A 20,162-nucleotide genomic window follows, 5' to 3' on the forward strand; every position below is an offset into this window, starting at 1 on the left:
TCTCTCTCTCTCTCTCTCTCTCTCTCTCTCTCTCTCTCTCGTCTCTCTCTCTCTCTCTCTCTCTCTGTATCTCACGTAACCCTTCTCAAACTGTCTCAAACAAAATCAACTAGCAAACATTTGTGCTCTGTGAGAGGACATTGTGTCTGTGACGAGTAAAGGTAAGTTGGCTGCAACGGTCCTCATTTCACTAGCCTGCGTGTCATCAGTTCCCCACGGTAAGAGAGCCACACCCAGTGGTGGCCCCACTAGGTCCCACTAGGAGGGGCTGGAAACCCCAGATCCCGGAGGGTTCACAGCGTAAACTCCTCTAGTTGTCTTCAACCCAGATGGCAGCTGACCCACGAGACAACCTGCCTTAGAGACTAAATTAGCCACAGTAAGTACCCCCCCCCCCCCCCCACCTTCGTCTTCACTGGACCAACTGGAGCTGAAGGAAATAGATGCTTTTCTGTTGAAATATTGATGAAAGAAAGAAGCCAAAGGCAAGGCCCACAGCTGACCCGACCGACCTTTGACAGCCTGGATTCAGCCTCACTACACTGAGTTCAGCCGAGGGTGGCGTGAGCTCATGCTATTGCATGTTGTTTGCATTTTAAATGGTACGACTGTATGCAAATGGAGCTTGTGTGTATCGATTTGGTGAAGAAGAAAGGCCAGGGAAGGTCCTTGTGTTTTCTGTCGCTCTCCTTCGTTCTCTTCCACTCAGACAGGCCACCATACGACACAACATGTATTTATATTTATGAGTTTATGTTTATGTCTCAGCGGTTCCAAATGTCAACACAGAAATTGGGTTCCAACAAGGTAGTTTCAGTGAACAAAAGATCCATCCATATTGTCCAAGGCTCCTCACAGCTGCATGCAGGCCTCCCCATGCTCTCTCTCCCTCTGTGCCCTCATGCAGTCTCACCAAGCCCTGCTGCTGCCATTCTCTGGTTATCACCTGGAATAAGACCCCTAATATTGCTCCTGCTCTGAAACAGGTTATTTGAATCAGCCCTATTGATGAATGTCTGGCAGCAGAAATCTCCTCCGGTAGAGCCTGGAAGGATTTATTAGCCAATGAGACGACTCGCTCATATTTCAAAATGATGTTTACAGGACATGACATCATTCCACAGGTGGGTGTGGATCTATGTCCATCATGTCGGGTGGGCCTGACTGCATATCTTATCATGGAGATGAACCGTCATGACTCTCAGTTAATGACCTCATTTAGAAAAGATGGGAGAAAATAGACCCTGAGGCCACACTGATAACAATGCTAGCTGGAGACAGACTGCTAGCATTTAGCTCTATAAACAGTCTCTGCTAGCATCCAGCTCTATAGACTCCACTAGCATCCAGCTATATAGACTCTGCTAGCATCCAGCTATCTAGACTTTGCTAGCATCCAGCTATCCAGACTCTGCCAGCATGCTACCCTATATACAGATTGTGGTAGCTGGTTGGAAGTTTTTATCTATTCGTTTTTTTTTTCCTTGACCCGCTCTCACACATGTAAACTCTCGGCCACAACCTTGCACTCGCTCCTTTCTCCTCTGCCTTTCCTCATCGATTCCCCTCCATCAAATTACAGAGTTCTGAGAAGCCACTATTGATCTGGAAACGGTCCTCTCCCTCCAATCCCCCAGAGACCCACCTTCAGTCCCTCTGCCAAGTCCACAACTCTGGTGCTGTTATTGACTCCCTACTGGGGGCATCCAGAGAGAGACCCCCCCACTGAGACACATTGTCCCATAGCCAACAATAGACCGCTGAGTAGGGAGAATCTCACACTCTGCACCACTGTCCACTAGCATCACAGATATATGAATGGCGGCACTGTGTGCTGGCTATTATTGTAGAATATCTACGTCCATGTCGTTGTTGATGGTGGTGTCAAGGATGCATTACCGTAACAAGGAACTGGACCTTGGTCGGAGTATAGTTGATACAGCCTAATGTACAGTGTCTGTGGGTATGACACTGTGTGTAGTACTACATTCTACATGGATTCATGTGAGCAACAACCAATTATTTAGCGGGGCGTCATGTCAACATATTTGGGAAGTCGACGTGCGCAATTATGATACTATCAATGTCTCCTTTTCTTGGTCTCCCTTCACACAGATTTAATCATCTTACAGACACGGGGTGGTGTGTGTGTGTGTGTTTGTGTGTGTGTGTGTGTTTGTGTGTGTGTGTGTGACCCCGAGCTGTTGGACTTTTTTTTCTTCTTACCTGATTCCACTTTATCAATCTGCTCCTCCCCACCGCCTTCTTTCTCTGTCTCACTCTTTATCTCTCTCTACCTCTCTTTCTCTCTCTCTCCCTCTCTGGACGGTAACTGGCCCCTGCGTCCCTCCACAGTTGAGCAGATTGTGTCTGTATTCCACGCTGCTTCCAAACAAAAGGCATGGGACCATTTCTCCAAAGCTCAACGCAAGAACCTGGATGTGTGGCGCAAACAAGCCGAGGTGGGTGCTTTCTGCCTTTTTAATTTACTGTTCTTTCTCTGAAGTTCATATCCTCTTTATTTAGGGATAGTCTCAACATGATTCTGCTGTTGATGTGAACCCTCATCATCCTCTTCCACTCACTGTTTGTGAAGTTCAGTGTTGTCTTAGCGAGAACTCAATCTTCTCATTAGGGAGCATTTTGTTTTTAGAGACTGCAAACCAAAGACCATTTGCAAAACTAGTCTTAGACTGAAACAGTAAGGTACAGTAAGTGCTTGGCTAGTGAGGTCAGGCAGAGAGACAGCCTCAGTGCTATGCACAAAGCTAGGCTAGGCTACACCCAGGCTCCCCTTTTCAGTTCACCCTCGAGAGGGAGCTCCTCTCAGGCCCAGGTCCCGGCCTCTCGCCCCTCTCTCTCCTCTGGAGGCCCGCTGGGTGAGTGTTCAGTCTCATAAAGCTGCCAGGAACAGAACAGGTAACTGCAGAACCATCCTTTTAACACCTTACACAAACACACCCAACTGCACATCACTCTCAGGCTGTGTGGACTAACACATTCGCTAATGACTGATTTCAATGTTGTTTTGGCTGGTAAATTGGGATCATCCATCTCTTACTTGACTGTTCATTAATGTAAGAAACTAGCTAAATGTGTACTTGGTTTTGTTCATTATTTTTAATGTGACACAGTAATTACAGCAAACACTGTTTCTTAATGGAGGCTCATGTGTGGGCTGCAGTATTCTTTCTCCCCACAAATCGGTAAGTTGGATGTTTGAGAGATATATGATGGCTTCTGTGTGTAATTAACAAACTAAACTGTACATTTGACATGGATTATCAGGGGAGATTGGTTTTCTTACATACAGAGATGTTCATCTCAACCAAGTAGATGAGATGTGCGAGGTGTGTGTTGGTGAAGCCTGTTCAAATGGCTGCAGGCAGTGACCATGCTAATCTTTTAACGTGCAACACACACACACAAACACGCGTAACCCTGTATGTTATTGTCCCTCATTTGTCACAGTGTGGATGTAAGAATCTACACTTTTTCTTATCTGTTGTGTGTGTGTGCACTCATGTCCCCCCATACTGCACAACCCCCTCTAGAACTATCAAACATGATAATGACACCAGGAATAGAGCTCTGGCATTCTAAGCCACTCTGGGAGGAGCACTGAACGGTCTAGTGTGCTGGTGTATATGAGCAGGCTCTTTTGATCAGTTATATGTTCCTCTGGTCTCCTAACATGGCCCTTGTCTGTGACGTGACTGTGTCCAATCATGTGACCAATCATGTGACCAATCATGTGACCAATCATGTGACCAATCTGTCCTCCTGCTTGAGTCTGTAGAAACGGTGACGAGAGCAAAGTAGATTTCTTTCCTCTCTCTGTCCGTCTTTCATTCCTCCTCATTCTCTCTTTAGGGAGGTGTTAATGAGGACCCTCAAGGACATGCAGGGTTTTATTCTGCTTTTTTCCCCTACTCTACTGTCGTGTGTGTCTGTCTGTGTTCCTGTCTGTGTGTGTGTTAGTCTCTGCATCTGTGTTACTGTCTGTCTGTGTGTGTGTGTGTGTGTATCTGTTTGTCTGTGTCTGCCTGTATGTTTGTCTCTGTGTCCTCATGTTTACAGCAGCCATGTAACTCTGCCAGAGTTTCACAGGAACATTCTGTATCTCACCACTCACATCTGTTATCCATCCATTCATTTATTCATCCATCACTCCTTCCATCCATTCATCTGTCTGCTCACTTATCTAGTCATGTTATCCATCCTTCTAAATCTACATTATGTACTCGTCCACCCACCCCTTCATCCACCCGTCCATCCATCCATCCACCTCCCCGCCTCCCAGGGAGTCTGGCTCCAGTCCACTGTGACTCAGCAGGGAAGAAAACAGGCCTCCTGGCAGACGCTAGAAGCACACATGCTGGTGGGGGAAATAGATTGAAAAGAGTTCAAGAATATGACCGTCTAACACCCAGAGGGATTAGGCAGTGATGTGATTGTTTTCTGGGTGTCTGTATGTGCATATGTGTGTATGTGAGTGGCTACAGAGCCTGGTTTCGGAGTCAGGGTGCTGGCAGACAGCAGGGTGACAGCAGGGCAGACAGGTCGGAGTCAGAGTGAACCAGAGCTGCTGATCCAGAGTCTTTATTTCAGCTCTCTCAGACTCCTGCAGCCTGCTGGACTCTGATAGGCTGGGGAGTACCACACAGCTGAAGGGAAAAGTCTCCACACACACACCTCCAGCTTACATTTACATTAGACATTTAGTCATTTAGCAGACCCTCTTATCCAGAACGACTTACAGTAAGTACAGGGACATTCCCCAGAGGCAAGTGAAGTGAAGTGCCTTGCACAAGGACATTCGGTCCGAACGTCCCTCGAACTCGCAACCTTCGGATCAGAAATCAGAATCAGAATCAGAAAGGGATTTATTCGCCATGAAAGTTTGCACAGACAATTTACAGTATAAAATACAATATAAAATACAAATATTACACAAATTGTGAGGTAGTGCAAATGCAAATGTTTTAAGACATGAAGTCATTAAAGTCAGTGTGAACTCTTGGCCTTGTTGAGGAGGCCAACAGCGGAAGGGAAGTAACTGTTTGTGTGGTGTGAGGTTTTGGTCCTGATGGACCGCAGTCTTCTGCCGGAGGGGAGTGACTGAAACAGGGAGTTTCCAGGGTGGGAGGATTCGGCCACAATCTTCTTCGCTCGCCTCAGGGTCCTCGAGGTGTGCAGGTCCTCGAGGGAAGGCAGATTGCAGCCAATCACTTTCTCTGCAGAGCGGATGATACGCTGCAGCCTGCTCTTGTCCTTGGCAGTGGCAGCAGCGTACCAGATGGTGATGGAGGTGGAGAGGATGGACTCATTGATGGCTGTGTAGATTACTAGCCTGATTCCCTAACCGCTCAGCCACCTGACTCCTCAACAAGCTTAGTTGAGTTGTTGACTTGTAGCCCATGACTGTAGCCTGGTCGCCATGGCACTGGCAGGCTAGCAGCTACAGCCTGTAGAGAGGAAGTCAGCTGACAGGAAGACGTCAGTTGTTTCTGTCAAAACATGAAGTCTGGTTTCAGAGCAGCGTGTGATTTTGGGGCTGGAGATGAGAGTGATTTACTTGAGACAGGATCCAATAACAGCTGTTTTTCTCCCTCCTGCATCGTCCACTGGATATTTACATTGTCACAATAAGCAGTGTGTGAGTTTGTGTGTGTGTGAAAGACCCAGAGAAAGAGAGAGAGGCCAGATGGATATGTTTGTGTTCAGACTACCTGTTTGACCTCTGGTTGGCCAGCAGCATCTGGTGATGAAGACACCAGGCAGATGGGGATGTTTACTCCAACACTGGTGTTTGCTGCTGGGGACACTTTTTCTCCCCTGGCATTCTGAGTGTGTGTTCATACTAGAGAAAAGCATATTAATCATCACTCTCTGCAAACCTATAGTATTTTGTCAGTGTGTGTGTGTGTGGTAGAGAGAGAGAGAGAGAGAGAGAGAGAGAGAGAGAGAGAGAGAGAGAGAGAGAGAGAGAGAGAGAGAGAGAGAGAGAGAGAGAGAGAGAGAGAGGAGAGAGAGAGAGAGAGAGAGAGAGAGAGAGAGAGAGAGAGAGAGAGAGAGAGAGAGAGAGAGAGAGAGAGAGAGAGAGAGAGAGAGAGAGAGAGAGAGAGAGAGAGAGAGAGAGTAGGTAGAGCGTGACTGGTTGTCCTTGGCACCCTCTGCCAATTAGCCATTGAGCAGCCCTGGCAAAATAACACACACACATCCCTCCTGACCAGCTGTCTGCCCACCGCTGCCCCCCATGCGTCTACAGCAGGAGCTGCCCCCTGCTGGCTGGCTGGGTGTTCTTCACTCAGTCACTGATCAGCCAAGGCGCTCGGAGGAGTAACACTGCTGAGCAAACCAACTGTGCACTCAAACCACAGAGGAAGATGTGGACAGGCATCAGCACAGTGGGCACGCACACACACACAACGGACATATGCCAGTTGAAACTTAAATGAGAAACACCGATCTGTGTCTGTCACACTGTTCCATGGGACATTCTCACGACACGCACCACTGTCCACATGGCCATTACCGGGGCGGGGGGGGGGGGGGGAGTCCAAGATTGCTCTGTGTGGAGCTCCCTACAGCTCCACCAACAGCCGCCTGAAACCCTTCCCTAAAACGTTGAGCGGACCAGTGGCCTGTCTTCTGAGGGAATCTCCCAGAGGCCTACATTACCCAGGGTTCCTAGGGCGATGTTGAGCCGTCTGTGCTGTGTGTTCCAGGAGGTCAGAAACATGCACAACGAGGAGCTGATGGGGATCAGACGAGAGGAGGAGATGGAGATGTCTGACGATGACATGGAGGACACACACGCCCCCGACAGCAAGGACTCAGACCACTCAGGTACACACACACACACACACACAGCCAACCAGAACATGCACAACCCATACACTCTATACAATCCCCCAGCTGCAGACGAGATGTAGTCCAAACATTACAGAAACACACCATACACAGTATGGTACACATTAGTGCCACTAAGGGTCATAATTCATCATTGAAAAGAAACATAATGTTTCTGAAATGACAGAGGGGAGACATCTGTCCTCTTCCTGAAACTCCAGTTATGCCCCCTGGAGCAAGAGACTAAGAGCCACGCCCAGCTATCTAAAAGCATGCAGCTGACACCATGAATGAACTGCTGTGTTTACGTTGGGCATTGCTCCCCTCTGGCCTGCCCCTCTAAATACTGACACTCACAGCTGTGTGTGTGTGGTGTGGGTTTGAGTGTGTGTGTGGGTGAGTGTGAGCCAGCTGCTCCTCCAGCTTCCTCAGGGCTGTTCTAGGGACCACTGAAGGGCCATTAGGGCCTTGCTTGCTCAGAGGTGCCTGTTCAGGTCTGCTGAACCAACAGAAATACTGATGCTAAACACCTTCAAACAGCCCATAATATTCACCTGTCTATTCAGGGGTCTTACTGCTTCTCTCTACCGCAGAGAGCCAGGGTAGAGATGCTGCTGCCAACATCACCTCTCCTCCATCTAATCAGTTAGTTTTTTGATCTAACATTTGTAGCGTTTTTTTAATCGTTAAGATAACATTTTGCAGACAGCCTCCCTAATTAGTGTGTAGATATATGCAAATAGAATTCTATTCCTGCCAGGTTTGTGGTTCCTCCCTCCTCTCATGTGTGACCTTGGTTATTAGAAAACAATGCTAAGCATCACTGTCAAGGGCCTGTCATAATATTTGATGTCAACCTGAAAAAGAATGGTAGAGCAGAAGGGTAGGCCATGTGCGTCTGTGATTCCACTCAGAATGACTGACATTCTGAGAATGACTATTGAACCAATTGGCAGGCTTGAAGAGGAACACCTGTACTGCCACTGCAGTCTTTAACTACTCTGTTTCTGTCTTTAAAAGCGAATCAATGCTAACGGCTAAATGTCAACCTCTCAGGGAAACGGTCCAGTCTGCGCTCTGTGTGTGTGTGCGTGGTATGTCTAAACAGACACCCACCCAGACGCTCAGGCCTTATCTCCCCAGCTCGGTCACTCAAACACACTTTCATCAGAATCACACACACACACGTTTCCTCAGACGGCTTTGAAGAACAAAGATTGTTCCAGAGGAGATGTGCTGAGCAGGTCTCCTATCACACACTCACACTCTCCTCTGTGTTCAAGAGGACAGGTCCGGGTCCAAAAACCTCTCAGTAAGATATGGTACATCCTCTGATCATTTGCACACTTTTTGTCTGGCTGTCTTTACTCTATTGACACCATGGTTGGGATCAATTTTATATTTTCTCTCTCGTTGTCTCTCTGTCTTTCTATCTCTCTCTTCTACCACTTCTTTCTCTCCCTCGTCCCTCTTCTCCTCCTCTAATGTCCTTCTCCTCCCTCCTCCACCTCTTTTTCCCTGCCTCTCTCTCTCCCTCCCTGTCTTCCTCTCTTTCCTCATTCCTCTTCCCTCCCTCCCTCTTCTTTCTCCTCTCTCCTCTCCCTCCCTCCCTCCCCCTTCTCTCCGGAGCAGTGTCCCAGGTGGAGGCTCTGAAGGAGGAGAACGACTCTCTGCGCTGCCAGCTGGACGCCTACAGGAACGAGGTGGAGCTGCTGAAACAGGAACAGGGCAAGAACCAGCCAATCAGGAGCGAAGAGGACAGCACACACTCCCAACAGCTCAGCTTCCTACAGCAGGCTCTGCAGGGCATGCAGAAGGTAGCACAGACGCCCTCTCACGTATGGATCACAACAAAACTGTCACAGAGAAAAGTATTCTATGAATTCTGTGTGTGTACAAGGCTTTCCCTACTTGGTGTCTGTAGCAAAGACATAGCTGAGATGATGTTAGCACATGAGGCTAGTGGTCCTCTATGGCAGCAGCATCAGGGTTAGCATCAGAAGCTGCCGTTCCTGGCTGACCTGCTTGCCTGGCGTCTGTCTGCAGCAACTGTTGAACATGAGGGAGGAGCTGAAGCAGAGGGAGGCGGAGCTGGAGAAGAGCCTGGAGGACAAACAGCTGCTGGACACTCAGGTCCAGAGTCTGAAGGAAGCAGTGCAGAACCTGCAGACGACACACCCTCTGCAGGTCAGTAGCACACACACTCACTCACATACACACATTCTTACACAGCCATACACACACTAACACCGTCTATTTGGGACTGAGGAAGAGGAAGATGAGGATGAAGGCTCTCAGTCTAGAGAGAACTCTGTGTGTGTCCTGGAAATCACTGGCGAGACTCTCCGGGTTTGAATTGGAATCACCCTATCTGATTTGTGCTGTAATTAGAATGAAATTAGTTTAAAATGAGTTTCAAGAACATTGTGGACATAATTCATCAGATACTGCAGCCCAGACTGGGGCAGACTTTTATTATACTATCAAGTTTCTTTGGAAAATCATTTAAAAATAATTTGTTCCTGATTCCACTCACACTCCCACATTCTGTGGTAGAGATAACAGGTCAATAAAAATGTCACAGAAAGAAAAAGGTGAGTTAAGATACAATATTAGAGCGGGTCATGCTCATCATGCTGTACCAGTCTTTACCAGTCAGAATGTATCCCTACCCTGCCACTATACTACCCCCCTTCCTCTCCCATCTCCCTCTCTCTCCATCTCTCCCTCTCTCTCACCCTCCCTTTTCTGCCTATCCCTCTGTCTCAACCTCCCTCTCTCACCCTCCCTCTCTCTGCCTACCCCTCTCTCACCCTCCCTCTCTCACCTTCCTTCTCTCTGCCTATCCCTCTCTCACCCTCCCTCTCTCACCCTCCCTCTCTCTGCCTATCCCTCTCTCACCCTCCCTCTCTCACCCTCCCTCTCTCTGCCTATCCCTCTCTCACCCTCCCTCTCCCCTTCCCTCCCTCTTCTCCTCAGCTGGTACTGAGATCTAGAGGTCCATTCTCCCTGTGAGCCATGCCCCCTGCTGCTGGTCTGGACTCTAATGAAGACTAGTGGAGCTGCTGAGAGGCTAGCTAGGATGCTACACCCCAGGCTACATCCATGCAGTTAGCCTCACACTCTCTACACCAGCCTTGAGCGCTGCTTTACCCGCTGGCTATAGAAGGCAGCACTACCAGGACTCACTCAAGCAGGTTCACTGTAAACACACATTTTAGACCAGCATGTTGACTCTCACAGGCAGTAGGCGAGATATAAGGATCATTTAATGAGCCTTACACAGCCCAGGAATAATATTTTATTTTACCATCAAGTTGCAGAGGAGTTTGGTGTTACTTGTGGTTACTTGGGCTCGGTCTGATAATGATTAAAGAAAGGGTTAACAGGAACAGCAGCTTCTGGTTCAGTCAACGAATTCATTGGATCAAGATAATACTAACATGAAGCAGTCAAATGAAGCATGCTCCACGTTTGCTAGTTTTCCGGTCTGTGCAGCGATACACCTGCTTGGCTGGTCGTGGGCGGGGAGCGGCGTTGATAGAGTTTGTGAAGGTGCATCCAGACCTGCTGACTGGATTATTAATTCACCTCAGAGAGAGTGACAGAGTTGTCAATATCAGGTTTAATGGTGATGCTGTTGATTAGAATGTCCCTTGGCTGTGAAATGTGTCGCCTCAGCAGTGATTCATGGGAAATATGGTAATTAAAGCCATCCATAGGCTCATAAATGAATCACTCTAGACAGTCTTATTAATACAAGAAAGCAAAATCAAATTGGAAGAGATGTTTCTCTGTAAATTTGTGGCCATTGTAGAGTGATGGTGTGCGTGTGTGTGCGTGTGTGTGTGTGTGTGGCCATGTTGTCCATAACCCCCCCCCTCCATTGTCCTGGATGTCACCAGACCGTTACCCCAACATCACGAGGCATTATCTCAGCTCAGCTCATTAATGCAGAATCTCATCACTACAGCACTCCATTCTCCTCTTACACCTCTGCCTCTACAACCACTCTAGCAGCCTGTCTTAACCACGGTAATGAACTGTCTACAAACAGCCATTCCTTCATGAATCTTTCATGCTGGCTGTGCGTGGGAGTCGTGTAATAAAGATGAGCCTTCTTTTTGTTTGTTTTTCGGAGCGAGGGCTTTAATGATAAGATTGTCCTACGGAGACAGTTCGGACAGTCGATTATTTCGACTTCCTCTCGGTAGAGACACGAGATACGTGCTCTCAGATGCTAGCTGGGCATTCAGGAAATGGTTTTCAAAAGTCCAACATTGCACATCATGCCGGATGTTTAATCTTTGGTGACTTCTTGAACTCGTTTTCTAAGCGGCTCCACAGCCCGCAGGAAAGTGGTGTGTGTATGTTTGTGTGCGTGGGTCTGGATGCATTAGGGTGTGACATGTTTCTTATTGACGGCTCCTCTCATGTTTCTAATTGACTGTAGCTGGAGACGTCAGAGAGAGACGACAGAGGGAGCGAGGAGAGTGCTAATCAAACCAGTGTAAGTGGAAATGGTCTGTGGCCTCCCCATCCTTCTGCTCTCTGGCTCTCTCTTGCTCCAGCTCTTCCTCACTCACTTTCTCGCCCTCTCACTGCTCCATTTCTCCACTTCTGTCACCTATTCTCTAACTTCATCCTGGAACATGACTTGGTCCAATTTAAATCACTGGTTAGGAAAGATCTATCACCCTCTTTATGTTTTGTTAGAACTATCTATGCCTGTCTGATTTGGCAATATGTTTCCTATGAACAAACAGTTTAACAGGTATCAGAGGTTGTACAGAAAATATTTTGTTTGATTTTGCCGTCAGCTGTGTGTTTATGCGTGTGTGTGTGTGTGTGTGTGTGTGTGTGTGTGTGTGCATGTGTGCAGGATTCCCCAGTGCCGTCGGTGGTGTCCTGCAGTCAGGAGAAGGAGGGTGCACCAGAGAGGAGCCTGTCCAGTCCTGTCCAGTCTGAGAGAGAGGCCCTGCTAGTTGGTACGTCCACACCTCTCCACTCACACATCTGTAAGCTGCACGAGCCCCTCTGTGTCATGAAATGTGAACGTTTGGAAACGGCCGGACACAAAGGCCGGTTTGTCAGGTACACTTTGCAGGTGATGTGATATGACTGGACACATTCTACGCAGATCTTAAAGCACTCAGACGCATCAAAGGCTCAAGAGTTCTTCTTCTGAAATCTCACCTGGCATATTTCACCTCTCTAAGGTCTCATTTAGTAGTGTGTGTACGTGTGTCTGTGTGTGTGTTCTGGGCACCTCCTGAGGCTCAGAGAGCGGTTGTTGTCCAGAGGTGGAGGATTATAAAGGCTGGGCCATCATATCAGAGAGTTGCTAGCAGATGGGGTTGTTGGGTTGGATGAAAGCCCATGGTACTCTAAAGGGAGAGCTGGAATGTAGAGAACAGCATCAAAGCAGTCATTAAACACTCCTCTTCATCTGGAGCCTTCAAACACAAGAGTCATCCACACAACGGTGATTGCTTTTGGGACGACGACACTCGAAGCGTTCAGACACGTTTCCATATCAGTCTGAGGAGTTCTCCAGAGCGGTGGTCTCCTGGATCTCTTGTTGGGGTTTGTCTTTCACGGTGGAGATGGGGGACTGACAGTCAGAGTGAGACCAGTTTTCAAGAGCTGCACGACACTCTTATAGACCGTTTAGGGTTATAACTCTCTGTCTCTCTATCTGTCTTTCTCCATCTCCCTCCATCTCTCGCTCACCCATTGTTCTCACTCTGTCTCTCTCTCTCTCTCTCTTTTTCTCTCCAGGGATTATCTCGACGTTCCTCCATGTCCACCCGTTTGGAGCCAGCATCGAGTACATCTGCTCCTACTTACAGCGTCTGGACACCAAGGTAGACCTGGCACACACATGCAGCCACGCACACACACATGAATAAATACACGCACGCACACTGATACTCACACTCGTACACAAATACACACAGACACTCATAGACATTCACCCAGTGAACGGAGCTGTAGGAACAGCCTACTGTTCTCACACACAGTGACACAACCTCCCTGTCAGGCCAGACACAGAGCCAGGGAGAAGCCCCCCCCCCCACAGGGCTGGCATATGGGTCTGATGTTTGCCAGAGTCCCACTGTGGCGAAACATCCTCCCTGCTGAGGCAGAAACACCCCGATGATGGAGCCAGTGTCTCCTCCCTGCAGCCAGCACTCCCCGATCCTGAGTCCCCCGAGTCATCTACACAACTTAAACCCTGACCGCAAAAGAAAGTTTCCTGTTATCTGGTCCACTTTTGTTTCCCTTCCCTTCTTTCGCCACACTTCGTCATTTGGGAAGCATTCAAGGCGTGTAAAAGCTAAAGGCGTCTCTTTCCGTCCCTCTCGACTCCTGTGTCACCAGCCCCAGAGGCGCTGCTTGTCTGGCCTCATCTTCCAAGTTCCGCCGCTGGAAAGCCGATGAGGCTAATTTCCCCCGACACCGAGAAATGTTAGAGCGGGATCCTTCATCTCTCTCTGTCTCTTTCCCCGTATGATGTGTCCTGACGTCTCTCTAAAGTGCCCATCGCAGCGTGTCAGCGTCCTCAGTGGCCCCTGCTCATCACCTGTCTGTCTGCCTGCCTGTCTGTCTGTCAGAGGGAGAGAGGGCCTCCCCCTCCTCTCGTTCACCTCCACGAGGAGGCCCATAGACCTGGTGTCACCTCCACCACCAGGCCCTTGAATGAATGACCACTTACAACCTTCACAACGTGGCCCGCAGACCTGGTGTCACCTCTGCCACCAGGCCCTCTTAATGTATGACCACTTTCAGCCTCCATAGCCTTCACGAGGAGGCCCTTCGGTGTCCTCACCGCCTCCTTCACTTAGACTAACATATGACTAACCGCATCGCCACCTCCACAAGGAGGCCCTCAAACACCCCTCTCTCAGCCACCTCCTTCGGAAAGATCCCCACAGATATGACCACCCAATTTCTGCTGCAAGGTCATTAAAACCTCTTTGTGCTCATCAACACTCTGACTCATTCTCACATGCACACACATACAGAACAACCCACAGATGAAGAATAGGAGGGTATTTTCTGTCGTTTCGGGCCTGTCTTCTGTTCCCGTAGGATCTGTTTTTTCCCACGCAGCGTCTCTACTCGCCAGACAACAAGATAGCAGGCTTTGTTACAACAAAACCACACACATTCTCACAGGAAAACACTGGCCATGAACAACTCTCATTTACATCTGCAATACATCTCTGCACTTAATGCAAGGTGTTATTCTAACCCAACAATATATGTCAAAAACCCCTCAAAACATGTTGGTTTTTGCTCATGAATGTGTTTTTGGAAGTGTATAATCAGCATTGTGTGTCTGTTGTTGTTGTTGCTGTGTGTTGCAGATCCACCCTCCAGAGGTGGAGGCTCTGCTGTCTCGGCTGCCCTGCACCTTCAGACAGGAGCTGACGGGGGTGGGGGCCAGCCTGGAGAAACGCTGGAGCTTCTGTGGCTTCCAGGGCATCAAGAGCACATAGAGCTGCTGGGGACGTCTCAGGAACACGGAGGACGGAGCAGACCCTGAGAGGACGGGGGCGCGGCGGGAGACGCTGTTGAACTGCAGGAAGGGCGATACGCGTGGGGTCATGGGGACAGGGCGAGGACAGGGCTACGAGGCCAGGGACATTCCATTGACTCTGTTGGTGACAGAGAAGAAGACACTTCCCCAAGGGGGAGGAGACATCCAGCTACTGAAGTGCTGCTCTGAGCCTGACTCTGTACCACCCTCCGGGGGCGTCCCTAATGAGCATCAATCACAACAGAGACACATGATTGGCTGTTTGTTTCTCCACACACAGGAAATTACTTTCTCATAGCCTTTGGCCACTTTTTCTGTCAGTCATCTTGGACTATTACAGGGAGCTTATCAGGGTCAACTGAACACTTTAAGACACCCTTTGAGTCTTTTTCACTATTTTTTTTTTCCTCCCTTTTTTTGTTTGTAAACGTCTATAAATAAAATTGATATATTTCTCCATTTTCTGTAAAGGCTGTGAAAAAATTTTTCCATAGAGTAATTTGTTTTAATACTCTTTAAATGCTTGGATGATATTTTTTAAATAAAAAAAAGACAAATCATTGTTAAGAAGAGAGTGTTTTTGATTCTGGATGGTGTGGCTCCTGGAGGAACCTGCTTTGTATGGATGGAAGATGGAGTATTTTTCATGTGTGTGTGAGGAAACTGCTAATAAAGTCAAGTGTGGCCCTGGCTGTATAAAGAGGCTTTGGCCTGCCAACCCTGATCTAGCCTGTGAGGCACATACCCACATACACATACATACATACATTGCCACAGTCAAGGACTTGCACACATACCTCTATTCTTATCCTGTGTCCATCTGTGCCAGAGGGCCACCTTTTCTGATGTTGCTGTTGTTCCCCTCAGCTCACCCCAAGGCTGGTTATGAAACATTACCTAAGGCCATTCCTGACCCTTAAAAGCCCATTATCCCTGTCTCTGTGGCTGGGCACAGGCAGAGCAAGCACAACATCATCCCACTTTGAGAGAAACATGCTTCTGGGATTATATTAACGAAGGAATATCGTGACTAAGAGAGATGTGAGATCCGCAGAGGGGATTGTGTGTGCGTATGTGTGTCTCAAGCTTTGGGCTGTTTCATAACACTCAGATTGAGGCCTCACCCCTCTCCTGGTTGAAAGCTGCACGGCAGGATCCAGGCAGCCTCTCCAAACCCTCGTCAAGTGTTTCTTTATATGCACCTCTGTGGAGCGCTTCATCTGCTGTTTATTCCCCAGTAGTTTAGGGAACAAAATGTTTATTGTGCATGATTTACTCCCATCATCTTCCTCTGTCTCTAAAGGCTGTACACATGAAACATTATGGTCCACACACTTGTCAGAGCACCAGGCTTCCTTCCTGAATTAATATATAATAAATCAGGAATGAGTGCGTTTTCCCTCTAAGACCTACGAATGTGAGCTTGTCTTGACGTACATTATTCAGACGGAAGTGGTCCGATGGGGTGAAGACGAGTGGATTGAGACAGAGATGTACTCTTGTGTAATATGAATTTCCAACCCACTGCCCATGTACCATATAGGTTATGGTCATGCAGGTGAACTGTCAGTGCTGTATATGCATGCTTATCCTAGCAGAGAGTAGGTAGAACATCATGATTGAATCCTTGGCCGTCTCTTTCTTCAAAGGAAAGCAAGGATATCCTGTACATTCTGGACAGGAGAGCCAAGGCTGGTTGTTGTGCTTTATGCATATAAATGTGTTTTGGGGTTGGTTCTCCTCTGATTTTGCAACAACATCAAATAATTAAACTAGAGACGCCAAATACGTTTAATAATTTTCTTCTGGTTGATTAATGATCTAGCTTCATCACTCTTCCCTGCTGTCACATCCGTGTGTGACTGCACTGGTGGTTTCTTCCATGCTAGAAGCTGCACTCCCAAGATGCACTCTTGACAGAGAGAGAAGCAGTGCACCCCTTTTCTGGCTTCTCAAAGACTCCTACATCTTACACCAGTTTGACAAATGTCAGCTCAGCTGGGTGAATATCGTTGCTGTCTATGTCAACAAGCTCCATTCGGCTTTTCTTATCAAATGTTGCCATGCTCTCTGTCAGGAATCTCCCTGTAGATTCAAACCACCTCAGAGGTGAACAGACAGGAGGCATTCATTATTCAACTTTCTTTTGCCTGAGTTTTGTATGTGAAATTCGGAGCATCAAGCTACAAGGTAAACATAGACTAATTCAATCTAACCACAGTCCCTGGTGGTTACATATTCCATTCTCCGTTCCACATGGTCTTCTCATCCTTGAACTAGAAAGTACTAGAGACTCTACCACAGATATTTTTGTATATCTGTTTTCTATCGTTTTTAATATTGAAAAGCATAAGCAAACAATAAAGACAATGTTGGTTGCCATTTTTCAATGGAGCACATTGATCAGGGGCCTGCTGCAGACCAATAATGTAACTATTATTTCCAAACATCTGTGTCTGTGGCTCGCTGATCTGGAGAACCAGGTAGGGCCTGCTGCATGAAGTTGCAGGACCCCAAAGACGTGCAGTGCTGTGTCATGTTGTTTGAATGAGCTGTTTCGCAAAAAAGAAATAGGCCAATAAATATGTAAACGCATCCAAGGCTCTCATGGCAACAATGTCTGCAAAATACAGCAAGTACTTGGGTCCTAAGCAATACACCCAGCCGACTCCAGGAAATTGTACTCTGATTCCAGATGGATTCTAGCTACTGCCATTTATGGATGTGATTCACTAAGCCAGTAAAAGCAAATGAAAAACAACTATATGGTTTCCTGTAGAATTGGAAGGTTTTTGAAGGCCTTCCTGTGTCTCTGTGAGGGTGTATGTTTTGTGTTTAAAGAGCAAATGCAAGGTCAATGTCTTTACACTGTGAAGGGCACCATGGCGTGCTATGAGTTCCTCTAAGTTTATCGTCAGTTGAAAATCCCATTCTAACATTCCTAACACGTTTTATAAAAGGAAGTAATCAGATTTGAGTAGCTAACGAGGTTCTTTGGGGTGATATCAGGATGCTTGAGATCATTCTAATTACTTTACCTCTTATTGCAATCCCTGAAGTCATCGAAATATGGTTAATTATGAGTAAGTTTCCCTTGAGTAAGCAGGTGAGAAGATGCTGATTGGTGTGTGTGTGTGTATGTGTGTGTGTGTGTGCATGAGAGAGAGAGAGAGATCATTTAATAGAGTAAGAGAAAGAGAGTGGGGGGATAGAAGAACTGCATTTGTAAGTAACTGTAACAAATGTAGCAACCTGTCATAAAAAGAGTGGAACACCATTCTCTCTGAAGGAGGCAAAGTATATCTCCCATTGATTAAGAAGACTGCTCGAAAAGGGAAGGAAGTCCACCGGCAAACGTCAAACGTCATAAAAATCACTGCTTTAGAAATGAATTGATCTGTGATGTGACTCAAGGCAACGAGTCCACAGACAGCACTTTAGTCTGCAGGCACTTCAAAAGGCATCTTGGAACAAAAGATTATTCAATACAGGGCCTGAAGCTTTTTATTGAGAATTTAGTGCATTGTAGCATCTTGTAATTGGGATCAATCATGTTATCTGTGTCCCATTTCATGACAACATGGAGTCTGGTCTGCTTCTAAGGTGTGTTTCATTCAAAATGCCAACCCAATAGTGCTGGTGCCAGGGAGATGGCATGAAGCCTAACTCCTTCTAATGAGTGAAGTCTGCCCAATATGCCTTTACAAATTGTGTGACCTTTTCTTGGATGAGAGAACAGATATTTTACACAAGCTGCAATTATGTGCACTGTAGAAATTTGTATTTTTTTTTAAATAAAAGTGCCATCTACCTGCACTCAGCTATTTGTCATTTACTTTTATTTTTTACTGCCAAACTGCCCATTTTGTTTGTTTCTGAGTTTTCTCAGACTAGTTTCCAACATTTTCTAACTCAAAATGTTGTAGCTTGACATACTAAATATAGGCTTTTGTCAGACAGATTTACATAGAAATATCAGATGGCGATCACTCATACAACTACTATCAGGTGCTAGTTGGATATATGGAGCACACTGTGTATGTGTTCTTCATATTAACTTTCTGGTTCAGAGAGCTGTTTCCCTTGCAGAACCTAGTCAGTGTCACACTCATGAAACCTGCATGAAATGAAGCTTGTCTGTGAGGTTTTGATCCCGGGGTGTTGAGCTTGATTGAGATCCCCTGGATGTACTTGGACAGAATTTAGACTTGAGAGAAGAGGTCTAACTGAATGCATGACTGAGCCCTTATTAGGCTTGATTTCAGGTCTGGATGTAAGTCCCTACTCTGTCTCAAAGATTGATCCGGGGATTCTCAAGTGTAGAGTAAAAGTCCCAATAGGAACCCCATTGGATTGAAAATCACTGAGCTGTAACACATTAATTCCTTGTCATTCATGTCATGGAAGTCCAATTATGATCGTTTCACATATTTGAGTCTTTAACTTCACTGGAAAACGGTGTCTGATCTTGATCTACAGATTGTGTGGCAAGTTGTTGTTGTTGAAAGTTCTGTATTTCGGTCTCCTAACTTTTTAAGTATTTATGTTCTTACTATAAGTTGATAATCAGCTTACAGTTATTGATCGGGAGTCAGTTACATGGTGAAGGACAGCCCTATTCATCTGTTTTAAATTGCCTCTCTGGCTTGCTTAGCCTGTCATGCAAGGAAAGGAAAGAAGAGGATTAGTCTGCTCCCTCTCCAGAGACATCCACTGTAGAGAGAGCTTTCCATTTACTCTAACCCAAAATTGCTGTTAAGCTGTCGAACTGTAACTCTTACAGGCAGCACCTACTGTATCACTCCCATTCATTATGGATACAGTCCTGAAGAGCTATCAGGGTTGTAATAAGCTCAGCCTAATGTAAACCCGCCTCTGAAGTACTTTTTAGAGAGAACTGTTCCTTTTAAATGTCTGTACTTCACCCACTGTTCTGCCACATAAAGCCTGTCCCTCTCAATTTGTATTCTCAGTGGAAAAATGTAGAGTGTGCGTGACTAAACTTATGGTCCAAACTCGGCCATCGGTTGCCACAGATCATAAATCGTCTGGGAAATTGATAGGGAACACTGGATTCAGTTCATTGATCTCCTGCATTCAGCGAATTTCCCAGCTCAGTAAAGTGAGACAAGTCCAATGACTTTCTCTGGCAGCTTATGTATTGCTTTCCGCAGGCTGTCAGTGGAGGCAGAGAAGGCACTTGAGATGGCATCACTGTATTAAGAGGATGGTTCTACCCTGAATACAGATAAAGTAGAAACAGGACAGACTATCTTTGTGATGAACTAGTGAAGAACTGGGGGATTATAAAAAATAAATACAAAAACAAACATGACTTGTTTCTCTACTTTTTGATGCCACTGACAGTGGTTCCATTCAATCACCTGGTGTGATTAGACTAGTGAAAGGTATATATAGCCCAACCTTTTCTTTCTCTAATTTAATGGCATTCAATCTGGGGACATGAGCCTTGGATGATATATTGTCAGTATGCAGGTGTGCTGACGGTGCTTCTCTTGCACAGGGAGAGAAACCTGAGCTCTGGAAGAAACCTGACCAGAAAACCTGCTCACATGATGCAGATGGACCAATGATAGATCAGCAACAGACTCCCAAATTGAGGTAACAATAATTCTTAGATTGAGGTTTGGTGGATGAAAATAATGCAAATCTATTAGTTTGATCAAGTATGATGATAAAGTAGGACAACATTTCGAACAAGTTAATCACAATGTTATGTAAGACTCCAGTACAGTACCTC

At 46.7% G+C, this 20,162-nt stretch overlaps 1 protein-coding gene across 2 annotated transcripts in view; it reads left to right on the plus strand.

Annotated features, from left to right (window-relative positions):
• LOC124474117 (ecto-NOX disulfide-thiol exchanger 2-like) overlaps positions 1 to 14,943 on the plus strand; it is a 101,976-nt gene extending 87,033 nt beyond the window's left edge. The window contains exons 9-16 of one of the 2 annotated variants that reach the window (XM_047030050.1): positions 2,356 to 2,462; positions 6,732 to 6,852; positions 8,488 to 8,672; positions 8,902 to 9,042; positions 11,309 to 11,365; positions 11,738 to 11,843; positions 12,637 to 12,722; positions 14,229 to 14,943. In XM_047030050.1, the coding sequence (XP_046886006.1) occupies positions 2,356 to 2,462; positions 6,732 to 6,852; positions 8,488 to 8,672; positions 8,902 to 9,042; positions 11,309 to 11,365; positions 11,738 to 11,843; positions 12,637 to 12,722; positions 14,229 to 14,360 (935 nt within the window). In that variant the 3' untranslated portion in view covers positions 14,361 to 14,943. The remainder of the gene's footprint in view (positions 1 to 2,355; positions 2,463 to 6,731; positions 6,853 to 8,487; positions 8,673 to 8,901; positions 9,043 to 11,308; positions 11,366 to 11,737; positions 11,844 to 12,636; positions 12,723 to 14,228) is intronic. The other variant, XM_047030129.1, reaches the window with a different exon arrangement.
• The last annotated feature ends 5,219 nt before the right edge of the window (positions 14,944 to 20,162 follow it).

The sequence above is a fragment of the Hypomesus transpacificus genome, chromosome 1 (genome assembly GCF_021917145.1).
Source record: "Hypomesus transpacificus isolate Combined female chromosome 1, fHypTra1, whole genome shotgun sequence".
Taxonomy (NCBI): Eukaryota; Metazoa; Chordata; class Actinopteri; order Osmeriformes; family Osmeridae; genus Hypomesus; species Hypomesus transpacificus.